General features: G+C 36.4%; 3 protein-coding genes and 1 long non-coding RNA gene across 7 annotated transcripts in view; 2 read left to right on the top strand and 2 right to left on the bottom strand.

Moving 5' to 3' along the window:
• Nucleotides 1–27,571, top strand: part of rbms2a (RNA binding motif, single stranded interacting protein 2a) — a 608,287-nt gene that overhangs the window by 72,575 nt on the left and 508,141 nt on the right. The gene's annotated exons all lie outside the window — the stretch shown is intronic.
• rargb (retinoic acid receptor, gamma b) overlaps nt 1–27,571 on the top strand; it is a 139,987-nt gene that overhangs the window by 9,054 nt on the left and 103,362 nt on the right. For both annotated transcript variants that reach the window (XM_087271675.1, XM_087271674.1), the window contains exons 2-3: nt 3,231–3,444; nt 3,704–3,847. The gene's annotated coding sequence lies outside the window, so the exon portion shown is untranslated. The remainder of the gene's footprint in view (nt 1–3,230; nt 3,445–3,703; nt 3,848–27,571) is intronic.
• nr1d4b (nuclear receptor subfamily 1, group D, member 4b) lies at nt 765–25,363 on the bottom strand. 2 transcript variants are annotated; one of them, NM_001285533.1, is given in 8 exon segments: nt 3,227–3,423; nt 3,724–3,934; nt 6,126–6,311; nt 6,507–7,078; nt 11,749–11,893; nt 12,132–12,220; nt 14,181–14,498; nt 24,927–24,939. In NM_001285533.1, coding segments are annotated over 8 exon segments (1,731 nt in total).
• On the bottom strand, nt 19,049–23,274 carry LOC147834613 (uncharacterized). Its single transcript, XR_015502239.1, has 3 exons — nt 20,765–23,274; nt 20,600–20,727; nt 19,049–20,562 (listed from the first exon to the last, which is right to left on the bottom strand). It is a non-coding gene; the product is annotated as an uncharacterized LOC147834613 (long non-coding RNA).

The following is a 27,571-nucleotide window of genomic DNA, read 5'->3' on the forward strand; positions in this document are numbered from 1 at the left end:
ATGGCCTCCACAGTCACCAGAGCTCAATCCAATAGAGCAGCTTTGGGATGTGGTGGAACAGAGATTGGCATCATGGATCTGCAGCAACTGTGTGATGCTATCATGTCAATATGGAGCAAAATCTCTGAGGAATATTTCCAGTAGCTTGTTGAATCTCTACCATGAAGGATTGATGCAGTATATATACACACACACTCACCGGCCACTTTATTAGGTACACCTTACTAGTACGGGGCTGGACCCCTTTTTTCCTTCAGAACTGCCTCATATATGTTCATATAGTGTGTGTTTATTTTCTGTCTTTTAAAGTAATGAGGTCCTACCAACTTAAGATTCTCAGTTTCTTAATTCGACAGCATTTCGTTTCATCATCGGCATGTTTATTTGATTACTATTCCCCATCCTCATCTTATTAATTGGAAGAATATTTCTCTGATAAATATATAGACTTGAAGGCGTTGTTCTACTGATTATATCCGCTACATTACTATACTGAAACTGTAAGTGAGGCAGTGTGGTGATTCAGTCTTCACCTTAATTAAAGAGAATAAAATGTATGAAACCAGACACAGATTGTGCTCCCCATCTGGAGCCATTATTTAAATGAAGGCGCAGCTCTCTGCATTGATCACATACATTCATCAGCTCCACACATGCTGATGGCCTGTTGCTAGGAAACCATTGTGCAGCATCAGCAGCAGCCCATGTGTGCAGGAACGTGATGCGGATGCAGTATATCTGCGCACATAAAAACACTCTCTGCAAAATATTCAAAGGTAATCTTTTAATATCATCATAATCTGCAATATCTCTATGGAAAAGAAAGATCAACGTAATACATACATTTACCAAATATACATTTCGATGCACGTGAAACAAACGAATGTGTGTTGAAATGGCCAAGTCCATCCGTCGTCCGATAACAAAAGACGAATTCTGAACGCAGAATGAAACACATCCATGCAGAGCAGCTGTAAATTACAGTTTAAATACAAGACGAGCAGTCCGTTCTTCGTTTAAACAGTCATGATATTATTAATATCACACAGAATATGTACTACGCTCTTATAAGAAACTATCATACATTTCAATTATAATACATGTTTTTTTTACACCCACGGCTTTGACTGCCTGCGTTAAACAATATACATGAAGGTCCACGAAGAGATATAAGAATGTGCTCGATGAGATTATTCAGTTAAATAGCTGATGACTATGTATACAGTTGAAGTCAGAATTATTGGCCCGTCTGTATCTTTTATTTCCCAATTTCTGTAAAGAAGATTTTTTTTCAACACATTTCTAATCATAATAGTTTTAATATCTCATTTTTAATGACTAATTTCTTTTCTCTCTGCAGTGATGACAGCACACAGTATTTCGTCATCTTAGAATTATAAGGTTCTATCTGACATTTTTTTGTCAAAATTGAGTTATTCACATATTCTTATTAAATGACAACTTATTTAAATTATGTATTTTTTTTAATAAGCTGTTTACATTTTCTACAAAGTCAAACTCTGGCTTGGCTCTATAAGGTTCTTTCTTTGAGCCAATCAGCATTTCGAATGCACACATGAGGACCAATCAGGATCAGCTTTCTTTGTCATTCCGCTGGACTGCTTTGTTGTTAAAAAAATTAAAAATATGAAATGTGAAATTTTTATTTGTTTGTGTATATAAACATATATTTATATACACACACACACACACACATATATATATATATATATATATATATATATATATAGTTGCCATTGTCTGTTTTCTTTTAAAGTCTTTAAATTTGATTAAGCTTTGAAGGGAAAATGGTTATTCATTTTCTTTTCGGCTTAGTCCCTTTCTTAATCTGGGGTCGCCACAGCGGAATGAACCGCCAACTTATTCAGCATATGTTTTACACAGCAGATGCCCTTCCAGCTGCAACCCAACACTGGGAAACATCCATACACACTCATTCACACAGACATGCACTACGGATAATTGCACCCAGAGGAAACCCACGTGAACGCAGGGAGAACATGCAAACTCCACACAGAAATGCCAACTGACCCAGCCGAGGCTCGAATCAGCGACCTTCTTGCTGTGAGGCGAACGTGCTTCCCACTGCGCCACCGTGACGCTTGGTTTAATTAATTTGTGGGGTCTTAATTACAACAATAAAGATTATTAATAACATAATTTAAATCTGCACTGGCCAAAATATTCAGCACAGCCTTGTATGCTTAATTTAAACAAGGAAAAACTTCTTCCTAAAACATTAAATAAATATTATAGAAAGAAAAATAAAGTACTTTCTCAAGCATCAGCATATTGTTACAACACCAATACTTTATTTTTAAAATTAAATTAATTAGTAGACTGGTTGTATTTCTTCAAAAGTCTTGCTTCAGTTAATTATCTGCCAGATAAAACCTTATTATTCCAAGTGGAATAAGACTTTTTAGAGTTGGAAGGTTCTATCTGCATTCACTGTGTTTGTTTTACCCCAAATTTAAGAGAATTTTGATCAATTTAGAGTACAAAGAGAACTGTCACACACATACGGTTTGCTATATGGAATGCTAAAACTTTGAAGCTAAATATCTCAAAATCGTTTAGAACGCAGATTGAACCTTATAATTCCAAGGTGTTGATTTGACTAGATTTTCAAGACACTATTATTCAGATTAAAGAGACATTTAAAGGCTTCACTAGGGTAATTAGGGTAAAGTTAGGGTAATTAGGCAAGTCATTGTATAACAGTGGTTTGTTCTGGAGACAATCCAAATCAAATATGCTTAAGGGGCTGATAATATTGACCGTAAAATTGCTTTAAAACAATTAAACCTGCTTTTATTCTAGCCTAAAAAAATATTATAGGAAATATTGTGAAAAATTCCTAAATTTGTTATAAATCTTTTGGAAATATTCGGAAAAAAAAAAACAGGAAGGCGAATAATTCTGACTTTAACTGTATCTGACAATGTGTTGAACAATCATAATAATAACAATGCATAGCATCTGGAGTGAGAACAATATTCATAACGTCCCGATAATGTCCTGATAATCTCTTCTCAAATGTCTGAAAGATGAGTCCAAATGTCCAGCATCAGCTCCATGTTTCTTCATAAATCTGGAAAAGTGTCCATTTCATCAAAGCGCTGGTCAAAGTCCTCCTGAATAATTCTGCATGGCTTTGTTTGTACAAGAAAAGCACCCTGATATTTGTGTCTCTGTGTGTTGTTCAGGGGTCGATGTGGAAAGCGAGGAGCTTCTCGGAGTGCTGGTTGTTGAGGGTTCGCAGGTCGGGCAGACGCAGCAGGAGTTTGGGGAAGAGCGAGCTGTCCTCTGGCCTTCTGCGGGTGATGAGAGCCCGAAGAGCTCCTATTAAATCCTCCTGGAGCTGCTCCACGGCCCCCATGTCTGATATACCTGAGCGATCTGGAGCAGAGTAAAATCATAGTGAGGAACACTGTTTGTTTTGATGAATGCCATGTAAATGTGATCCTTAACCCTATTATGCCCCTTTTTACATGATGTAAAATAAGTCTGATGTCCTTAGAGTGTGTAGCTACAAAATCATCCCACTAGATCTGAAATGGTGACTTCTTTACTAATAAAGCCTTTCAAGTTCTGTTGAAATTTGTATAAATAAAATATTGCCTTTTTTTTTTACAATCTCCTGCAATCCTAATGTACTTGCATGTGATGATTCCCTCAGCCACTTGGAACTGAACATACCTGCAGAAACCAGCACCACAGCCATGAAGAGGGCCATCTCGTCGGCCTCCAGACCCATGCTGCCCAGCTTCTCGCTGAACTCAAACATGGCATCCAGGAGGTTTCCCATGCCCAGCACTCGCAGGTATGACAACGGGTACGTTTGACCGTTCAGGAATGTTACAGTGCGTTCCTTAGCATTGAACAGCGAGCAGAATCTCACCATCAGAACCTACAATGAAGACAAAAAGTGATGCTGATCAGATCTGGTGGTGTAAACCACTATGCAATAACCCATTGGATTAAATAATGTTTGAACATTTTTATCATTAGGAGCTGATTATATTCACACGACTGTATTTAAACCCCTTATCAAGGTGATTTTTGAATAATAGTTCTCCTTTTAAAGGGATAGTTCACTCAAAGATGAAAATTACCTTGAAATTACATTAAACACACACTGTAAAAAATGCAGGGTTCCACACAGTTCATTCATATTGTTCCAACAAAAATAGATTAAGTTAACTTAAAAAATGTAACACATTTAAGTAGATTAAACATTTAAAAAGTTAAGTTATTTCAATGAAATCTCAAGAATTGTGTTGCTTCAGCTCCTTTTAAATAAGTAGTTTGAACGAGCAACATTTTCTTTATTGAGTGCAAAGGAAGATACTTTGAAGAATGCTGCCACCTGCTGATGTAAACCACTTTGCATTAACTCATTAGATTAAATGATATTGGAACCAATTCATAAAACTGAACCGAACTAAGCACAGTCACAATCATATGTCAGCCACTACATTAGTTTTAGTGCGCTTTTTTAGACTTTTTTTGCTTGTAGTAAACTGCACTAAGACATTTCTATTGAAAATATGACTGTATGTTGCTTGATGACGTACATTAAAATAATGCAAATAGTGCTGCATTTCAAATGGTGTGTGTCACCCTCCAAAGGGAACTTTGTAGTGAGGGTTGCTCTAAACAGAAGTGTTCAAGACCGTACACTTTAAAGTGCACTTTGTTGTTCAGTGTTTTAAAGAGTACATGTCAAAGACACTTTATTTTATGAAGGATATTACGCAAGTCTTTTTTTGTCCCCTATAACCCATCCATTCAAAGCTCTCTCTCTCTCTCTCTGGAGGGTATAAAACACTAGAAATGGATTCGGGGAAAGGATTGAGCCCTTCAAGACATAATCCAGCCTGGCTAATAAAATAAAGAATCTTCTGTTGTTTTTAACCGATTCCTCGAAATGAATCCTTCAATGAACCAATTCAAGGAAATGTGTCTGAATCTGATTTCTATGATCATCCCTATTGGAAAATTCCACGCAAACCAGCATCAATTGTGCGTTGTTTATGCTGGTGGACGAGCATAGTCATGCAAAGCTGAACTGGTTCAACTGGTCAACCAGAACTCCAGCTTCCAAAGCTGATGACCAGCAATCAGTGCTCTATGCTGGTCCCAGCATGCAAAACATATCTTAAGTTGGTGACTGGCAATGCTAGAGTTTTCAACAGGGATAAACGTTCTCAAATCATTCCTTCTTAAAGAAACACGAATTTTTCTACTGCCCTGGAGTTAAACAGTTGAGATTTACCATTTGTGAATCCGTTCAGCACATCTCTGGGATTGACAGGAGGATGTTTAGCTTAGCTTAGCATAAATCTTTGAATTGGATTAGACCATTAGCATCTCGCTTTAAAATGCCTGAAAATCAGCTGGCTAGCTAGCTAGGAGCTATACTCTCATTCTGGCGTAATAATCAAGGAACTTTGCTGATATACAATGACTCCAGCAAGAGCATTGACATTATGCAGTGCATGGAAATCAGCTAGCTTCCATCAATATAACCAAACATTTTCAAAACTCTTTGATCATTTTAAAGAGAGATGCTAATGGTCTAATCTGATTTAATGCTAACTAAGCTGGAGCATGCTTAGCTTAGCATGAATCATTGAATCAGATTAGACCATTAGCATCTTGCTTTAAAACGGCCAAAGAGTTTTGGTTATTTTTCTATTTCCTTTTAAAGATTGATTCTTTTTGTGGTTACAAAGACTGACAGAAAATCCAATTTTCTAGGCCAATATGGCTGTAGGAACTATACTCTCATTCTGGTGTAATAACTTTGCTGACATAAGCAAAAGTATTGTGCAGTACCTGAAAATCAGATTCTGTCAATATAACCTGAAATTCTTGAAATTTTTTTGATCATTTTAAAATGAGATGCTAATGGTCTAATCTGATTCAGTGATTTATGCTAAGCTAAGCTAAAGATTGGCTAAATGGATTAAAAAAATGGTAAAACTCAAAGACTTTAACTCTAGGGGAGATATAAAATGAGGGCAGTGTTCTTTCAATCACATAGATCAAGGTTAAGACAGTTGGGTCATAAGTGATCTGACTGGGTCGTTTCTCACCTGAAAGGTTCCCGCCTTCAGCAGCATGACCTGATCATGTTGACTCAGGGCCTGAAACCCGGGTATGCTCTTGGCAAATTCAACCACTTCTTTAACAGCGGGAGTGAAGCACTGCGAGAAACTCTCCCAGACCTGCTGGCTGGAGTGACTGGCTGAGGAAACGGGACATGCGTTCAGAGGACAGGCCTGGAGAAACGCAGAAACACAATTAGTTCACTGCAGGCTTATGCCGATATCAAATATTCTAGTTGCTATAAATTGATGAAAGTTTTATTAGGATATTGACCTAAGCTGTGTAATAAGAAATGTAAAAACAGAGTTATCGATGATCAGCTCGTGTTTAGTACACTGAGTTGCTGATTTAAAATCAGAAAAACCTACCAGAACTTTAGCACCAGGGCTCAGTCTCCATGGACAAGACTGCGTCTGAGTGGAATAGCTGTTGTGTTTAGTGGGATAGCTTTGAGTTGGTGTTGTTCCCTGGCTGGGACTTGAGGACTGTGGGAAGTTATAGTGACCGTTGTCCAAAACTTGAGATGTGGGTTTGTTGTTTTGGTTGGCGACCGGACATCTGGATTGGGCGAGGCAGCTGGTCGTGGAATGGACTGAATGTTCTTGTGCGGAGATATTCGGCTGAGGGTGAGACTGGGCGTAGCCGGACTCTTGCATGGGATGGTGCCGGAAGGAAGATGGATTGTTGTTGTTATTGACGTTGTTTTCTTGGTCAACTTTAACTTGCAGCTTTTCGCCGTTCACGAAGATGTTACGATACGCCTGCGAGATCACGCCGATGGACTCTTCTGATTGGCCGTCCTCAGGGCTGCTAGGGGTCTCGGTGGGTGTTGTACAGCCGATGTCCATAGATGCTGACTCATTAAGGCTGTTCATGTAGCTCTGCATTTCGTCTAGCAGCCGCTGTTTCTCACGCTTCGGAATGCGTCCAAATCGCACAGCTAGAAGAAAGCAGGGATATAAATATCACTATATGCAACTAAATGGTAATATATTATACAAAAAGATGTGCAATCCAAATGTTTTCAGCTTTGTAATAAAGCAATGAGGTGATAAAGCTGCTTTGAAACAATAATTATTGTGAAAAGCGGTATCCAAATTACCTTGAATTGACATTTACCATTTGGTTTTACTACTATAAATGATGCATTTTGGCAGTAGGACTACTATATTGACCAATCAATTCATATGATCCTTCATAGCAGATTACGGCTGCTCGCCAAAGCTTATTTCTCTCATGCATCCTCCATCTCCCCCTACTCTCAAAGCTATTTATAGCCTCTACTACTGTATTATACCCCTCCCCCATCCTTCTGTCTCTAACCCATTGGGAAGTGGGTCAGTGGGTCGACCCAAGCAGAGGTGATGTCATTGAGCGATGGAGTAAATGGCAGCAGGTGAAATAAACACCGGCATGAGGTAAAGGGTTAGCAGGTTAAAGGTGAAGAGAAGACAGTAGATTAGTTGGTGGTGAAATGTTGCAGGGCAAAGGAACGTGATTTGGTGATAAACAGGACTGATAAGGAGCACCGATGGTTGTGCAATGAGAAATGCCTTCGGTTAAGCTGCCAGCACAAGCATAACCTTTCCATGTATTGGAATAAAAAGAAATAAGACGTGTCACGTACATAACGGAGAGATGTTACATACACAACAAAGCTTTACCCTCTTAAATGCTAAAATTATTATTATTTTATTGTTCTATAAAGAGCCAAATCTTATCCTCCCCGTTTATTTTGTTTAAAAGATTTTAAAGGAATGTAAAAATACTATTTTTGAAGCTATTATATTTTTAAAACTATTTTATTAGATTTATTAAATTCAAACAAGTGCAAATGTGTGAGGTCACGTACATAAAGCTTTTTCCTCTTAAATGCAAAGTCATTATTTATTTTTCGTTCTATAGAATCAAATCTGAATTTTAAATCATATCTAACTGCAAACCTTGCTGTACATTAAAATTAAAGCAAAATATAGCTATAAAATATAGTCTTTGTAAATTCTTTGTAAATTGTTTGTAGATGTTACAGTAATGTAAAAATACTCAATGTTCTCTGTCAATGTTTTTAAACTATTTTATTTGATTTATTAACCTCAAACAAGTGTAAATGTGTGACGTGTCACATACATAACGGAGAGATGTCACATGCACAACAGCTTTTTCCTCTTACATGCAAAAATTATTATTTTTTTGTTCTATAGAGGCAAATCTTATCCTCCCTTTGCATTTTGTTTAAATCACATATTACTGCAAATTTTGCTGTATATTAAAATATAGTGAAATATAGCGAAAGTCTTTGTAAATTGTGTAGATTCTAAAGTAATGTAAAAATACTCAATGTTCTCTGTCAATGTTTTTAAACTATTTGAGTTGATTTATTAAAGGCAAACTAGTGCAAATGTGTGACATGTCACATACAAAACGGAGAGATGTCACATACACAACAAAGCTTTTTCCTCTTAAATGCATTTTTTTGTTCTTTAAAGAGACAAATTTTATCCACACTTTTATTTATTTTTTTAAATCAAATATAACTGCAAATCTTGCTGTAAATTAAAATAAGTCGGAATATAGCAAAAGCTTTGTAAGTTGTTTGTGGAGATTTTGCTGCAATCTAAAAAGACTCAAAATGCTCTCTGCCTATGTTTTTAAACTATTTTATTTGATTTTATTAAAATAAACAAGTGCAAATGTGTGTGTCACATACATAAGGGAGAGATGTCACATACACAACAAAGTTTTTTCCTCTTAAATGCAAAAATTATTATTGTTATTCCATAGAGAGCCAAATCATATCCTCCCTTTGCATTTTGTTTAAATCACATATTACTGCAAACCTTGCTGTATATTAAAATAAAGCTAAATATTGCGAAAGCCTTTGTAAATTGTTTGTGTAGATGTTACAGTAATGTAAAAATACTTAAACAGGGTCTCTGCTGATGTTTTTAAACTATTTAAGTGCAAATGTGTGACTTGTCACGTACATAACGGAGAGATGTCACATGCACAACAAAGCTTTTTCCTCTAAAAGGCAAATATTTGTATTATTATTGTTATTCTGAAGAGAGTCAAATCTTTTCATAAGTATTATTTCAGTTAATTTACATAATTTCAGCAAAGTATGTTGTGTATTGTTATCACGCATACTTTTTTGGTCACATGCATAACGCATGTTTAATTCCCTCATTTAAAATGTAAAACACATTTACAGATTGATATTTTTATGATCCTGATTTCTAACTTGGTAGTTAGTTGTGTTGTAAAATATATAGAGAAGTTTCAATATACAGTTAACATATAAATATACAATGTTTTTACTGCAAATGTCACATCCATAACACTGCAATTGCTCAAAACAAGATCTTTAGTTCTGTAATGTTGCAAGACTTTTGTGTGCTAGTGTGTGTGTGTGTGTGTGTTTAGAGGTGTCATGTCACCAACTATCACGTGAAGGTGTAAAGCAAGATGGCAAGGTTTCAGGTGACAAGTGACATAATGTATTGTATCTAATGCGCTGTATAGTATTAGCTATTCTGAAAACACCCTAAAAGGAGAAATCAATAGACGTCCTTAAACAGTATATCTTTTAAATTAATTGAAAATCTAGAGTAATTACAGCAAGCATGGCTAAAGGGGAACAAAAAAATAAGGTCATCATGTGACGTTGAAATATGATGGTGCATATCACTTTACTTTCCCGCTTTTTAGGTCACCTAAATATGTACACTAGCCCCAGAAAATATGATTTATTATCAGCCCAGTTTACAGGGCTCCCCGGAGACGACGCTTGGGCAAAGTGTGCTAGAGGACAAAACCGAAGAGGTATTTTAGCATGGGTTTCCAATTGAAATAAAGGGCTTAGATCGACAAAGCACTCTATTAAATCCCAGCTAGCGTTTAGGTTTTAATTAATCCTGCAAACGAAGACCTGGAAACACATTAAACTGCAGTGTACTAGGTGTACTCGGGCCATTTGTGTCCCCAATTCCCCAAATTAACCTGATTTGCTGCAGTTTGCACAGTGAGTGATGACTTGTGGGATTTCGGAGTACCCGCACTAATAAATCAGCGCTGTGAGGGAACTGTCAGAACAGGGTGTAAGGCATCGCTGCAAACAGTACAGAGCAGATGGTGGATGTCGGGTCGAGAAAATAAAGCCGAGAAATGAAAGTATGTTGGAGATGCGCAGATCGAGGAGTGCTGAGTGGTCGAAAGGTGTTTGTTTACTGACCCAACAGCATTCCTAACACCAAGCATGTGTAGTTATACATTCCTTAAGTGCTTTTCTTACTTAGATTTTTTTTGTCTTGTTTCATGTTTCACCCCAAATATCTAAACAACTCTTAAATCGGGAAACATTTTCTAGACAGCTAGACAGTCTTGTTTTCAGGAAAAAAAACTCTGAAATTTAAGATTTAAGCAAGATTTTCCTTCAAGAAACCTGTTTATCATTATTTTGATTACTCCACTAGCAGATTATTTAAAAAAAAGCATGTGTAGTAAATCTAATGCTAGTCTTAATGGACACTCACTGGCCACTTTATTAGGTACGCCTATCAAACTGCTGGTTAACGCAAATTTCTAATCAGCCAATCACATGGCAGCAGCTCAATAAATTTAGGCTTGTAGACATGGTCAAGACAATCTGCTGCAGTTCAAAGCGAGCATTAGAATGGGGATTTAAGTGACTTTGAATGTGACATGGTTGTTGGTGCTAGACAGGCTGGTATTTCAGAAACTGCTGATCTACTTTCTATTTTCATGCACAACCATCTCTAGGGTTTATGGAGAATGGTGTGACAAAGAGACAATTTACAGTGTGCGGCAGTTCTGTGGGCGCAAATGCCTTGTTGATGTCAGAAGTCAGAGGAGAATGGCCAGACTGGTTCCAGCTGATAGAAAGGCAACAGTAACTCAAATAAGCACTCGTTACAACCGAGCTCTGCAGAAGAGCATCTCTGAACACACAACACGTCCAACCTTGAGGCGGATGGGCTACAGCAGCAGAAGAGCACACCGGGTGCCGCTCCTGTCAGCTAAGAACAGGAAACTGAGGCTACAATTCACACAGACTCACCAAAACTGGACAATAGAAGATTGGAGAAACGTTGCTGCTCTGATGAGTCTCCATTTCTGAGATTGGCATTATGGACGTGCAGCCAAAAGATCTGCAGCAATTGCATGATGCTATCATGTCAATATGAAGCAAAATCTCTGAGGAATATTTCCAGTACCTTCTTGAATCTATGCCAGGAAGGATTAAGGGAGTTTCGGAGGCAAAAGTGGGTTCAACTTGGTACTAATAAGGTGTACCTAATAAAGTGGCCAGTGAGTGTAGTCATACATCGGACAAATAAAAAAATATCTTAAAGATTTTTATTCAAACAAGCAAAATAAAACTGCTTTTATATAATTTTGAGTACTCCACTGCAGATTATTTTGAGAAACTCACTTAATTTTGGTTTATTTTTTTTCCTGAAAACTAAATATTTTTAACTTGTCATGAAAATCTTTCTTGATTTAATAATTTTTAGATAGATTTGGACCACAGCATTCTAAGTAAATCATGTTTTTTGCATCGAACCAGGAATAATAATGTTGTATATTTACCATCTCTGGACATGCCGACGGAGAGGCACTTCTTAAAGCGACAGTGCTGGCAGCGATTGCGGTTCATCCTCATGATCAGACAGTTTTCGTTCTTCACACACATCTTATAATGGATGTTCTGCTGGATGCTACGGCGGAAGAAGCCCTGAGGACAACATAAGATCAGAGTCAATCTCTCTCTCTGTCTGTGTGTGTGTGTGTGTGTGTGTGTGTGTGTGTGTGTGTGTGTGTGTGTGTGTGTGTGTGTGTGTCTCTGTGTGAGAGTAAAACCTCAGGCACAAGTCAATGGCGACATCAGACATTATAAGCACATCAGTTATGCATTTTGAGAAGATTTTATGAGTGAGCAGTGTGTGTGTGTGTGTGTGTATGTGTGTCCTCACCTTGCATCCCTCACACGCATGGACACCGTAGTGAAATCCTGATGCAATATCCCCGCATACTTTGCAAAGCAACACCATACCTCCAGTTTCTAGTAACACAGATTGACAACAATGTGTTAGCAGTGGCTAATGGTCGCAGTGCTTAAAGGGTTTGTTCACCCAAAAAATGTACTCCATTTACTCAAGTGGTCCTAGTGATCAGATTATTTTACCGACTTTGACCTTTGAGCCTCATTCAGCGAGATGAATGAATCTTTTTTTGAGACATTTGAATCAATTTGCCAATCTATTTGAATCAAATCAATTTGGAGTTGCACATCTATGACTGACCCAAACATTCACATTAGTCATAACTAGAGTGGTATTTACCGGGGTCTTTTGTCTATGATTAGCTCAAGTCTTCAAGTTTGAGTTCGTAATTAGTTCACCTTTCTAGTCTTTAAGTTTTTGATTCGTTCATTCATCATGTGACCACATATAAAAAGACGAATGACTCAAAGACTTCGGAGATGAATGGATCAAATCTTTATCGGTCTTTGTCTGCATATGATTGGATTCTGTCGGTCATGTGATGAACGAACGACTCAACCACAGTAGAAGACTCGGAAATGAACTAATCTGATCACCTGTGCAATTTGCCAGTGTGCTAATGAACGAATCATTCCAGAGATGAATCATTGTTCACATTTAAGATTCATTGATTCATATCACTGTGGTTCCAAACCTTTATGAGTTTCTGTTCTTCTGTTTAACACTAAAGAAGATATTTTGACGAGAGCTGAATCCATTGATACACTGTAAAACCCAACAGTCAACTTTATCAAATGAAATGAGTGCAGCTAACTCAAAATTGACAGAAAGTTCTACTCATTTGAAAAGAGTTTTGAACTTCGTGTTGAAGGTAATTAAACATCTCATTACTTCAACTTAAATGGAGTAAGCTAACAGTACTCGTATAGATTAGTTTTTTTTTTTAACTCAAATAGTTTGTAGCAATTGGTTCCCTTAAACGGTTTGAGTTTCCTTAACTTATTGGGTTTTACAGTACTCAGCTGGTTTGAGTTCTCTTCATTTATTAGTTTTTACTGTGATCAAATTGCTTCGTTTACTCTAAAAGATTAAGTTCACAGCACTCATTAGGATTAGATTGTTAACTTAAATGGTTTGTTGCAATCGATTTCCTCAAATGGTTGGCGTTACCTTAACTAGAGTTTCACAGTGTAGTATTACAATCAAATACTATTGAAGTCAATGGTTACAGGCTTCCAACGTTTTTGTGCTCAGCAGAAGAAACTCAAACACAGTTATCAGCAAATGCTTTACCAGAACAAGATCAAAGAAAATCAGAAAATAAGCATCTATAAAACAATAATATACATATAAAATATTGTTATATTTGATTTAATAATAGGTATAAGCTATTGATATTGGTAAATTATGTTATGCTAGTGTTGTTAATGCAGTTTGGTCGAACTGATGTAGGATTTTTATTCACTCATTCATTTTCCTTCAGCTTAGTCCCTTTATTTATCAGGGGAATGACCCGCCAACTATTCCAGCATATGTTTTAGGCAGCGGATGCCTTTCTAACTGCAACCCAGTACTGGGAAACACCCATAGACACTCATTCATAAAGACACTCACACACTACGGTCAATTCACCTATACAGCGCATGGGGAGAACATGCAAACTCCACACAGAATCTGACCCAGCCAGAACTCAAACCAGTGACCTTCTTGCTGTGAGGCCACAATGCTAACCACTGAGCCACCATGCCGCCCAGGATTGTTATAATAATAATAATTTTTAAAGGGTTTTCGCACTTTAAGTTAGCATAATTAACAGTGCTAAGGATGGTCATTGGTTGTGTTGTGTGCTTTTTTTTTTGAGTGCAAATTCTTCTGTACTGTAAATTTGGTCCTAAATTTCATCGTGTGGTATGATGAGTAAATCCTGAATGATTTTCAGTTTTGGATGAACTACCGCTTTAAATGCAACAACTTTTAAAGACATACATGAAGAAGATTTTACGGTGTGGTAATACTCACTGGTAAATGTTCCCGTGAACCCGGTGGGTCGTCTGCCAACCATTGGGTGCGAGTAGGAGTTTTGTCCTGATGAAGTTACGGTTGGCGTAACCGCGTTGACCGTGTTAGCACTGCTTACTTCTGGAAACTGGAAGACCAATTTGTTTCCCCCATTGCCTCCAGATGAATGCTTTTTAAGGGCTCCGAGCTCAGTGAAGGACACCTCCTCTGGAGACGAGGGCTGAGAGGATGGAGATTGGGTCTGATAGCCGCTGGATGGACTTCCTGGGCTGGGACTGGCACTTCCCGTCGATCCTGCATAGAGGATCACACTTCCACCTGTGTGTGTGAAAAAAAAGGGAAAAGACGATTAATATTTCATGAGAAGTTTTTTTTAGTCATAATATTCTATAGAATGGGTTTGTAGGTGTTTCAAGGGCCTCTTTTTACAAGATGTAAAATAAGCCTCTGTTGTCTCTAGAGTGTGTGTGTGTGTGTGAAGTTTGAGCTCAAAACACTATAAATAATGTGTTATAACAGTCTGAAACTGACCCTTTTAGACTTTGAGCCTAAAGGTGGTGTTTTGGTGACTGTCGCTTTAAATTTAAATGAGATTGTGCTCTTTTCAGTAGAGGGAGGAGCTATAAATGCCTGTGTGTCAGCAACTCTAATGGTGGACGGCTTCTTCTCACTCAGGGCTTTTTTTATGCTAATGAGGATGAGATTGTCACTAGTGGGCGGGGTTTTACCCCTCTTATGACATGTACAATTGGAGAATGTCAGTCAAAGTGTTTCTGCAGACTGTTTTAATCAAGTGTAATTGTACAAAAATGAACACATCTTTACAATTAGTAGCTGGTTATAAGTTTAAACCCCTTATAAACGTGCTTTAAAGCAATGTGCCAGTTATGATATTATTCAATACATGGTACAAGCTGATTGGTTTCTGGTACATCAGATGCGAATCAGCTTGCATGCTCAACTGATATGAATAATCAGGTTTAGTGTTTGCTAAAAGCTGATGCTGTAGCTTCAGAGTTATTCTAAAGGCCTCGACATCCTCCTGCTCCACTTATGTAGATATTATAGGGATGCACTGGATTTTTGGCTGAAAGAGAAGAACTGCCGGAAATATGAGCTGAAAAAAGGACTATGCTGTGCCATACTGTGTTCAGTGGACTGGTTTCAGCTGTTTTCACTGTGTAGTGACTTTCACACTGGACACAGAAAGTGCTGCACTGCACTAAAAAACCCATTCATTTCAATGGCTTGTGTCGCACAAGGAAGACTTATTGCTGTAGCAACCAATGCACTATCCACATGCCTCATGGTCAAAGTGGCTCAGTATTCCTCTCATGTTTATTTATCTATGAATGAACTGAATGTGCTCATCTGAAAAGCTCAACTCATGCATGTTTCTAAATAGCATACTTGTTTCTACTGCTTGCATTAGCAATACTGTGCTGTCATGGCAATGCTATTAAAATCATGCCTCTCGACCCATTCACTGTCAATACATTTTTACTCTCAATTAAATGTGGTTATTTTAATAATTTTTTTAAATTAGTGTAATTCAAATTGAGTTCAATTTAAAAGTCTTATTTTAAATTATTAAATGTAATACATAATTATTAAGTTTTTGGTTTACGGTAATATTTATTTCGGTGCATCCCTTACACTTTGACTTACTTCATGCTATTTTTAACTAAGTGTGTCTGTGGATTGACAGTAGCAGGTCTCTGCACTTGCTCCACAGCAGCAGGGATAAACAGCAGAGACAGATCTAGTCTGCCAAGATCAAGTATATTAATATATATCATACCAAATAATACTAAACTATTCCAAGAGTTGTCATGAGAGAAGTACCTCTGTATATTTTGTAGGCCCACACAAAATCAGAATTGGGAGAATTTTTTTGTTATGATTTATTCTATGCTCTATTTATTAATGCAATATCAATATTTAGTATATGAATATATATTTAGGTAATATTTAATATATCAAGTAGAGTCACACTTTAGTTCTACGTATTTTGCATATTTGGCAGAGTTTGGAAAAAATGTCATTTAAATGGTGCTTTTATGCAAAATAGCTAATAATTGTGGTCGGTTATATCTTGTTAACTTGTGCTGTATATACATGTGCTGTATGATAATGAAGCCAGACGAGTCTCGAAAACAATATATTTGCAAAAATAAAACTCATGCATACAAAGCACAATTCACATTTACAAAATCCAATTCGTAAATTAAAAATTCACAAGTAAAAATCATAAATATTTCCTCAAATTAATTGATCGTGTGCATTTACGAATTGTGTTTTGAATTTCCGAATTGTGTTTTGAATTTACAAATTGGATTTGCGTATTTTCCGAATTGGGTTTTGCACATTTACAAATTGTATTTTGAATTTCCGAATTGGGTTTTGCATATTTACAAATTGTATTTTGAATTTCCGAATTGGGTTTTGCATATTTACGAATTGTGTTTTGAATTTCCGAATTGGGTTTTGAATTTACAAATTGGATTTGCGTATTTTACTAATTGTTTTTTGCATATTTACAAATTTGTTTTTAAATTTACAAATTGAATTTGCGTATTTTACGAATTGGGTTTTGAATTTACGAATTAGATTTGCACATTTCATGAATTGGGTTTTGAATGTACGAATTGGATTTGCGTATTTTACAAATTGTGTTTTGCATATTTACAATTTGGATTTGCATATTTTACAAATTGTGTTTTGAATTTACAAATTAAATTTGCGTGTATCACAAATTGTTTTGCAAATATACAAATTGGATTTGCGTATTTTACAAATTGTGTTTTGAATTTACAAATTAGATTTGCCTGTTTCTGATTTGTGTTTTGAATTTATGCATTGGATTTGCATATTTTATGATTTGTGTTTTGCGTTTACAAATTGTTTTTTTATATTTATGAATTGTGTTTTAATTTAATGAATTGGATTTACATATTCATGACTTGTTTTGAGTTTTCAAATTAAATCTAGTAAATGTCAATTGTGTATTTTTTTAAATGTATTATTTTTGAGACTGATCTGGATACATATATGACTGCATGCCAAAACAGACATTATTCAAACAGACAGCCCTGAAATAATGCTAATTGTTATTGAAATGACTGACAACTCATTTAAGGTATCAGTTCTTTATTTTGTGAGACAAAACTCCATTTATCTGCACTCTAATCATCCAGACCATTGATATTCACAAACTCTGCATAATATCAGTATCAGCTTATTCAACGTAAACTCGGAAATGCCTCACATGTTTGATCCCTGCATTACTCTCAGTCTGTGGCTCATCCTTCAGCATGAATCACATGTTTCAAACAGCGCCAGGGTAAGGTTCAAACATGTGAGAAAAGATCCAGAGCGCCTCACGTGCAGCGCTGGGGAATCCGATTCACTTCAGAGAGTCGATTCACTTTGTTTGAATCTTCGCTCTAGTCAGGCGCGGTCATGCAAGTTAAATATTGACATTATACTGTTGTGTTTTTGGATTAGGTTTTATCTCTCTGCATTTACAATACTGTTGTTGATCATGCTTCCTGTAATTTAGATAAGACACTTAGAATGTAAATGCTTATTATTATTACAGTAGCCGTGCTACTATTTGCACAGGATTCCAACCCAGCTGTATCCATAATTTTATCATTTTGATTAAATATCGTGTCACTTATTGAAATATAAATTCTGTCCTCTCGTTTATTTTTTTTTGCATTGTATTCATGTTTAATGCTTCATGTAACAGACATGTATTAACTAATTTATTAATGCTTCCTCCTCGAAATGTCCTCTCGTTTCTTTATGAATGCATGCACCAATTTATTTATTCATATATTTCTATTAATGCTTCCTCCTCGAACTGTCCTCTCGATTTTATATGAATGTATGATGCACCAATTTATTTATATTTATTAATTCTCCCTCTTCGAACTGTCTTCTCGTTTTTATATGAATGCATGCACCAATTTATTTATTAATATATTTCTATTTATGCGTCCTCCTTAAACTGTCCTCTAGTTAAATGTGAATGCATGCACTAATTTTTTTATATTTATTAACGCTTCCTCCTCAAACTATCCTCTCATTTCTTTATAAATGCATGCACCAGTTAAATTATTAATATATTTCCATTAATGCTTCCTCCTCGAACTGTCTTCTCGTTTATTTTTATGCATGCACTAATTTATTTGTTCCTTCTATGTCGAATATGCCTCATTTTGATTCAGTTTACCCTTAAACTAGTACAATAATAGACTGTAAAACCCCCCTCTCAATGCCACTATGCTCCCGGAGTCATCTAAAAAGACAATTCAAGCAATAATAGCAAAGAACCGACTCAAAAGATCTGTTTGTTTGCGAATGCAAAGCGCTCTCGCTCTGCACCCCCGCCACGCGCACGCGCTGCTCGCTCCCGCTCTCCCTCTGCCAGCCACCTGACCGCGGACTCACATGCTCTCCTGACACAGTGAACGCCCCGAAGAACAAGCCTCTTTCCGCAGTCCCGTGTCCAGAACAGCCGCAGTACGAGAGAGAAACGCACACACACACACACACTGCCAGCCTGCTGCTCACGTTTGAAGAGGGCTTAAAACAGTAACCGAGGCCATATTTCTGAGCCCGTGTGTTTATAATACTTGAGTCACCGGAAACTGGAGAGCGCACATGCATGAACGTGCGCGGTCACGTTTGCACGACATACGAGCGCGTTTTGTTTTTCTCCGTGTTCTCCCAACCCGTTTCACCTTTTCTCACTTGTTTTTAAAACGTGAGGACTCACAAACGACACAGATAAGACTGTTAATCACCTACAGTCGAGTTTAACACATTCATACGACGTACAATAATTAACCCAGCCGCCATTAAACTCAAGGAACGATGACTCTCTTCTGTGAGGGAAAACAGACTGCTCTGTAATGGTGTCTGCCAATTGAATACTGTTCATGGAATATCTATGTAGATTATTTAGATAGTATAGTGACTTTGGATGGATTTTAATAACAATAGTAGGCTATAAATGTTTATGTTTACTGTGCTATGCCTTCATAAACTGACTAGTTTGATTATATTATAAGTACTGACTACCATTCGTTCAACTGCTTTCTATTTATGAATTATTATTAATAATCAGTAATTTTTTGTTGATATTTTAACTTTGACAACATAAATGTCTACAATATTGAGTATTTATGCTCAAATAAAGGCAAATCCTTTCTGAAACCTTCATTAATTCTTGAATTATTGATTAAAAAATCAGTTAATTCAGGGATATGTTAGATTTATTACTCTTAAATGACCGTCTGACAGAACTATTCTTTTAATTATGCTTAATAAAAGCAAAAACACCTATAAAACATGAAACTTCAGGAAATGTTCCTGTCATACAATAGAGACCAGGTTAATCCTGGATAATTACGCCACTTCTTTCTCACTTGTCTCATCGGTTTACCACCCAATTGGTTATCAGCTTTCCTCCGAATATTTTCTTTTGTGCTGAGCAGCCCAAGGAACGTCATACAGGTTTTAATTTTTGTGGTTTCCCTGAAGCTAAACTCCATTTCTTCATCTATCTGGCGCTCAGAGTCTCTCAGCTGGGCGTCTTTGATTTCTTTTAGCTTCAGGGTTTATTCATAGAGCCGGATGTCTTCATGTGCTGCAGCTGAAAACTAGGTCAATATTACTGTTCTCTTGTAGACGACACATATGCGCAACGCAGGCTATATGCCTCAAATTAACGTTACAATTCACTTTTTGTGCAGCATCATTGATCCACTGAATATTTATGTGTGCATAATGCATGACAATGGTCTGTGTTTTGCCCATGAATTTACATGGCAGGGGCGTTTATGGAGGCTCACAATGCAGACTTTTTCAAAACAGACATTTTTGATGATTTTTGTAATATGATGCTGTATGCAAGCCCAAATTAATAGCACTGAATAAATAAGGGTTATTGCGACTTATTCTCAGCTGACAATTTTTTTCCCCTCACAATTCTGAGATATAAAGTCAGAATTGTTGGAAATAGTCGAAATTGTGTGATATTAAGTCAAAATTTGGACTTTATAACCTAAGATCACAATTCTGACTTGATAATTCGATGATTGATGAGTTCATAACTCATAATTTTTACATAACTTGCCAGTTTGACTTTATACCTTACAATTCTGACTTCATATCTCGCAATTTTGAGTTCATATCTCACAATTCTGGCTTGATAACTCGCAATTTCGAGTTTAGATCCCATAATTCTGACTTGATAATCACAGTTTCGAGTTTAGATCTCACAATTCTGACTTGATAACTCACAATTTTGAGTTCATATCTCACAATTCTGGCTTGATAACTCGCAATTTCAAGTTCATATCTTACAATTCTGGCTTGATAATCACAGTTTCGAGTTCATATCTCACAATTCTGACTTGATAATCACAGTTTCGAGTTCATATCTCACAATTCTGGCTTGATAACTTGCAATTTCGAGTTTAGATCTCATAATTCTGACTTGATACCTGCAATTTCAAGTTCATATCTCACAATTCTGACTTGATAATCACAGTTTCGAGTTCATATCTTACAATTCTGACTTGATAATCACAGTTTCGAGTTCATATCTCATAATTCTGACTTGATAATCACAGTTTCAAGTTCATATCTCACAATTCTGACTTGATAACTCACAAATTTGAGTTTAGATCTCACAATTCTCACTTAATACCACAATTTTGAGTTCATATCTTGCAATTCTATCGTGCTATTTCGAGATGGCAGATAGCACTCTACACTTTTAGAAAAAGGTTGATTCAACTTAAAATTGTAAGACAGCTTGCTGCAGAGCCTTTTTTAAGTTAACTCAACTTTTAACCCAAGTACTTGCGTCAACTTTAAATAAGCTAGTCTTACAATATGAAGGCGAGTCAACACTTTAAATTTACAATGTGCCCTTTTGTATAGAGTATTTTTATATTTCTCTCTTCTTTTTTCCCAAAAAGAATTGTGTTTATTGTATATTTACATTCCTCTTTTAGTGTTCTTGTTATTTATGCACCCGGGGTCTAAGCGTAATTTAAATTCTCTGTATGTCTGTACATGTGGCAGAATTGACAATAAAGATGACATTTTAACTACTTAATTACCACTGTAAGTGCATATGCATTCAAATGAGCATGAGTTACATGCATGTTACAGAATGACACGCTCAAATTTCCCATGCATGTAACCTGTGCTTGTCTACCACATAATGGTGTGCATGCGATCAGCACATGTGTTTGGCAGAGATCACGCAGCCAGAGGAGAAAGAGCTGAGCTGAAATGTGTGCCTGTTTGACTTTGACCCAGTGACCAGCAGCCTCCCTCCCTCCCCGAGACACACGGGCAGAGCAACACAAACACAGCCCAGGAGGGGTGTGTGTGTGTGTTTGAGTGCCTGGGAAATCACGCGTGGCACGTGGAGCTCCGGCTTGATCCTCGTGACAGTGAAAGTGAAAGTCTGTCTGTATGAATAACGCCGTGTCCTGACATCATCTGCCTGATAACACGCTAAAACGTGCAGGTGGCACAGTGAGAGCTTTCAAAGAAATCACTGACATGATGAGCACTAGATATGACGCTGGCAACGTGTTCTGGCACTGACAAGAGTGTTTCAATTGAGATTTAAAATGTCAAGTGTTCACACGCTTGTTGAAAGAATGAATTTCAGACATGTCGATTCAAGGCCTGAATAGTGTTTTAAAAACAAACACAGGTCCTTGAAAGTGCTGGAATTAAATTTGGAATTAAAATTTATGCTTTTATTTCAACAAATGTCAAAAACTAAATTAAAAAACATCTTAAATTGAAATCATGTACAAGACGTTTGACAAATAATGCTCATTTTATCAACATTTCATTAATTTTCCTTCAGCTTAGTCCCTTTTTCCTCAAGGGCCGCCACAGTGGAATGAACTGCCAACTATTCCAGCATTTGCTTTATGCTGTGGATGCCCTTCCAGCTAGAAACCAGTAGTGGGACTCACACACACACACATTCTCCTACTCTATGGCTAATATAGTTTATCCAATTGTTTGCACTGTGGGGGAAACCGGAGCACCCGGAGGTTATCAATATTTCATTAACCGAATATTATTATTTAAGAAATTTGATTAAAGTTCTTTGAACATGACTGAGTCAAAAATAATAATAATTTTGCTGCTTGTTCAAACTACTTATTTACAATAAGCTGAAACAACACAATTCTTGAGATTTGTTTTGGTTGGTAGTTTTGTGTTCAATCCAGTTAAGTGTGTTAAGTTTTCTTAATCGATTTGTGTTGTGGCAACATAAATGAATTGTGTGGAACCCAGCAGTTTAATTACTGACGTAATTTTTAACGTAAATATTAAGTGTAAGTGAAATGTTAAGTAAAGTAAAGAAATGCTGGGGTATGAATTATAAAAAGGCTTGTTTTAAAATGAATGGTGCTTTAAAACGTTCTTGAATCTCGCTGTTCATGACAGCGTGAAAACCCTGTGGCACTTTGCACAATAGCACCGAAAACTGCGGCCAGAAGTTAACGAAAATCCATTTATACTATTTATTAAGTTATCTATTAGTTGTGTTATTAACGTCAACCCCAACTCATAACCCAACCTTCGCAGTAATGTAAAAACAGTAATTATAACAAGAATTGTTTACACTATTTATTAAATTACCCATTAAATAGTATTTTATTAACGTCTACCCCAACCCTTGCAGTAATGTAAAACAGTGTTTATACCAAGTATTATTCATACTATTTATTAAATTACACATTAAATTGTATTTTGTATTGTCTACCCCAACCCTCACGATAATGTAAAAATAGTAATTATACCAAGTATCGTTCAAATTATTTATTAAATTACCCATTAAATTGTCTTTTTATTGTCTACCCTTACCTCAACTCTCACAATAATCTAAAATATATGAACTATTGTTGTACAGTGTCACAACAATTATGCTATAGTAATGTGCGTAACCGCAGCTGTATCCTTTTAAACTTTACCCAAAACAGTAGCGTCATGTATGCATCGTAGAACGGTCTTTGTAGAACGGCACAGTGCCAACTACTGGCCTGACATGAAGATTACAACATGTTAAGCCACTTTTTTCAACATGCGTGTGAACAGGAATTGGTTAAAATATATGCATTTTTTTAAAATGGTAAACAATTTGTATTTAGCACATTGTTGTCTTGTAAATGTATCCATAACAGCAGGTACGGTACTTGCTCGGCTATTGAATGTAATTATACATTATTTCCTGCTATAATAAGCATGCAACAACAAGGACTGATTAATTTTTAAACTAATTCCAGTACTTTAGAATCAATTTAGCCTACAAGACAATGCAAAAACAGGCTACTAGTGTAGATATGGTTGCAATACATCAAGATGACATTAGCTTTTTGTAGTTTACAGAGACATTCGGTTATAGTGTTGTGTATCTACATGGAAGCTACTTCGCTTATTAATATTGCATATGATTAGCTTGTACAATAAACATGTTGAGTCATTTAAAACTGATTCATGAGGAAGGCCACGTGATGCTAGCAAGCAATATTCTGGTTTATTATGTGTTACTGCTGTATTATGAGTGATCGTTATCCTCTCACATGTCCATGAGCTGACATGACATGCACGTGTTTGGTTGAATGTAAAGGAGGAGAGCTAATAATAATGATGATGATGATGATGAAGGTGATAAAGTTTAGTCACCAGCACACAAGCGTGACTTAGTCAATGATTCACAATATGAAAACAAAGGGAAACACCTTAACAGTCGCCAACGCTACCGACTGATAAAATGGAGACCACGTGCGCGCCAAAATAAAAAAAAACCCGGGAACATAATTATTGCGCATACAGTTAAGTTTACAATCATCCTAACTTTATTTTAGCAGCAAGTCAGTAGGTTAGACCCCGTGAAAGAGCTTCGGGATAAATTCATGAGGTTGATATGCCTTCTGGGAAGAGCACAGACCGACTGCACGTGAGTTTTGTTTATGTGCAACTCGAGACCGGAAACATCGGTCGTCAGGCACGCGATCCTGTCAGAAGCGTTTGACATCAAAAAAACTGAGGCGTACATAGGTTAAAATAATGTTTTGTGAGCGAAAACGACTAAATATATCGACTTTAAGGATATACAATAATCGCTGAACTCAATCAAAAAATACTTAAACAGCATATTGATTTCATTTTCCAAAGTTCAAGCTAATATTAAAATGAAATGCTATCATAACTGGCTAATTGAGATAAAGTTGATTGTAGGCAACGTTTTAACATTGGATTTAAACCTTCTAAAACAACATTATCGCTGTTTAGAGTTTGCAAAAAACACTTTTCTGAACTAATATTATTGGCTAAAACAGGGAAAACGACTGTAAATGTTAAAATTATTCACCCAAATATGAAATATGTCATTATTTACTCTTGTTCAAAGTAGTTTCATACTTAATTCTGTTGGACAGAAGTAGTTATTATGAAGAAAACCTGTTTATATGTTTATTCCTACTATGAAAGTTATAATTGGGTAACATCAACCAACATTTTTCGAAATATCTGCTTTTATTGTTTAATGTAATACAATGTTTAGCCTAAAACCACGTGATAATGAGGTAATTTACATGTTTAGGTGAAAAATAGTATACATTACTACCTTTAGCTACACGTTTATCTAAGTCAAATGAATTAATAGTAATAATATTGTTATGAACTCACCTGGACTGTCCATAATGCGCGTTCCCGATGCTTCTTGAGGTAAAGCAGGTGGTTTGAGTGATGTTCAGAGTGTTTAAAATCCCGAAAACTCAACGTGCATTAAAGCAAACACAAAATTCAGAAAGTCAGATGCTGTTCAGGTATAAGCAGGGCACTGTGCCGATCCTCACTCTCTGAAATCTGTCCTTAAACTGTTATTATGGTGAAGAGAGCGGATGTCCGGGCATCATCATCATCATCAAGGCAGATCTGAGCAACTAGTTTAAGACCAGCACAAGCATCACTGACACACTCAGCAAACACGTTTTCAGGTGTCTTAGAAATGTGACTGAGCCTTTCCCCCAGTAGCTCCCCCTCCTTTATTTGCCCTTTAAAATTGTTTGTGTTATTGTGTGCCAAGGATTGTGGCTCTGTTTCACACGCCCTCTGTGCTTCCCAATCGCGCTGCAGTGGTTGCTCCGCCTCCTTTTTCTTAAGCTCCGCCCCCTTCTCTATGGAGGCACGTTAGTAGCAAAATTTATTTGGAAATGTAATAAGAAAAATGGCAGCGCAATATGTAAAATTGCTCTATCACTGTGTTTAGATTAGCAATCCTTGGTGCAAAGTTAAATTACCTACTAATTTTACTGTTTCAAATGTTGAGAAATTAAACTGAAAATGTAAAATTCAAATTAGTATGTAGCCTAATTTGCATATTCAAACTAGTTGGAAATGGCAAATGTAAATTATGTGATTTAATTTCAATATTAATTTAGAAATGTAATATGCAACTTTGTAATATGTAAAATGGCTATGCATTTCTGTATTTAATTTTGCATATGTGAAAAGTTTGGTCGGAAGTTAAAATTAAATTATCATTATTTACTAAATTACTACTAATTTTAATGTTTTAAAAGTTGTAAAATTAAACTGAAAATGTAAAATTCAACTTTTAGCCTGATTTACACATTAAAAGTGTGGTTCGAAATGGGAAATATAAATGAAATTATTGAATTTTTATTTTGTACCAAACTTTTCTCATGATATGGTGTGTTGCTCCTCCTCCTTATTCTTTAGCTTCTCCTCCTCTTTGGTGGCACATCAGTGGAAATATTTATTTAGGAATGTAATATGCAAAATTGCAGTGCAATATGTAAAATAGCAATGCATTTCTGTATTTAAATTTGCATATGTGAAAAGTTTAGTTCAAAATTTAATTAACAAATTACCTAGAAATGTTAATGCTTTAAAAGTTGCAAAATTTAACTGAAAATGTAAAATTCTAATTAGTATGTAGCCTAATTTACATATTAAAACAGTGGTTGTAAATGGGAAATATGAAATAATATGATTTCATTTTCATTTTGCACCAAACTTTTCTCATGATATGGAGCAGGGGTCACCAATCTCGTTCCTGGAGGGCCGGTGTCCCCGCAGGGTTTAGTTCCAACTTGCTTCAACACACCTGCCTGGATGTTTCAAGTATACCTAGAAAGACCTTGCTTAGCTTATTCAGGAGTGTTTGGTTAGGGTTGGAGCTAAAATCTGTAGGTCACCGGCCCTCCAGAAACAGGTTTGGTGATCCCTGATGTGGAGTGTTGCTCCTCCACCTTATTCTTTAGCTCCTTCTCCTTTATCGAGGCACATCAGTAGCAAAATTCATTTGAAAATGTAATATGCAAAATGGCAGTGCAATATGTAAAATTGTAACTGTGTTTAGATTAGCAATGTTTGATGCAAAATTAAATTACCTACTAATTTAATGTCTTAAATGTTGAGAAATTAAACTGGAAATGTAAAATGTAGCCTAATTTGCATATTCAAACTATAGTTGTAAATGGAAATTGTAAATTATATGATTTACTTTTAAATTTGCACCTAACTTTCCACATACATTGCCATTTTGCCTAATTTATTTAAAAAAATTTTACATCATTAATGGGAATTTTACAACTTACATCTAATCATATCCTATTTTACATATACATTTTTGCTCTGCCGTTTTGCATATTATCTTTAAAAGATTTTGTCACTAATGTGCTTCCATACTCCCGCTCGTCTGATGACTGACTGCACTCGCTTGACATTGGAATGCCTGCCGCATGCGCGCGCTGCATGTGAGCGCTGCCCTACTGACACACATTTTATGCAAATGAGCGCGCCTCGCGGAGCGGCACGTGTATCGGGGGAGGAGCGCAGCGTGACTGCTGATCCTGTGTTTCCCTCCAGAGCTGCATCTGCTCGGGATCCGCTGATAGGCGCTGCGCCACCGAGGACTCGCCCGAATGAGCAGCGCATCAAACGGCCTCTGTTCTCAGAAGCTCCCGGGGGCCGCACGTTTTTGGCCTGCATCACGATGATTTGGATGTAGGTCATGTGCCTAAATTAGAGACCCATATTTTGATTCAATAACCTGAAAAGTCACTGTGAGAGGCACCTGCTGTGCCTGTATGATTTAGGCAACACCTATATTTATATTAGTGTTGCTGTCAAAAGATAAATCGCGATTAATGGCTTTTAAAATAACACACTCACATGTATATTTACTATTTATATCTAATACAACTATTTACATCAATACAACAATATATATATATATATATATATATATATATATATATATATATATATATATATATATATATATATATATATATATATATATA

This window comes from Danio rerio, chromosome 11, assembly GCF_052040795.2.
Source record: "Danio rerio strain M-AB ecotype USA chromosome 11, GRCz13ab, whole genome shotgun sequence".
NCBI classification, from domain to species: Eukaryota; Metazoa; Chordata; class Actinopteri; order Cypriniformes; family Danionidae; genus Danio; species Danio rerio.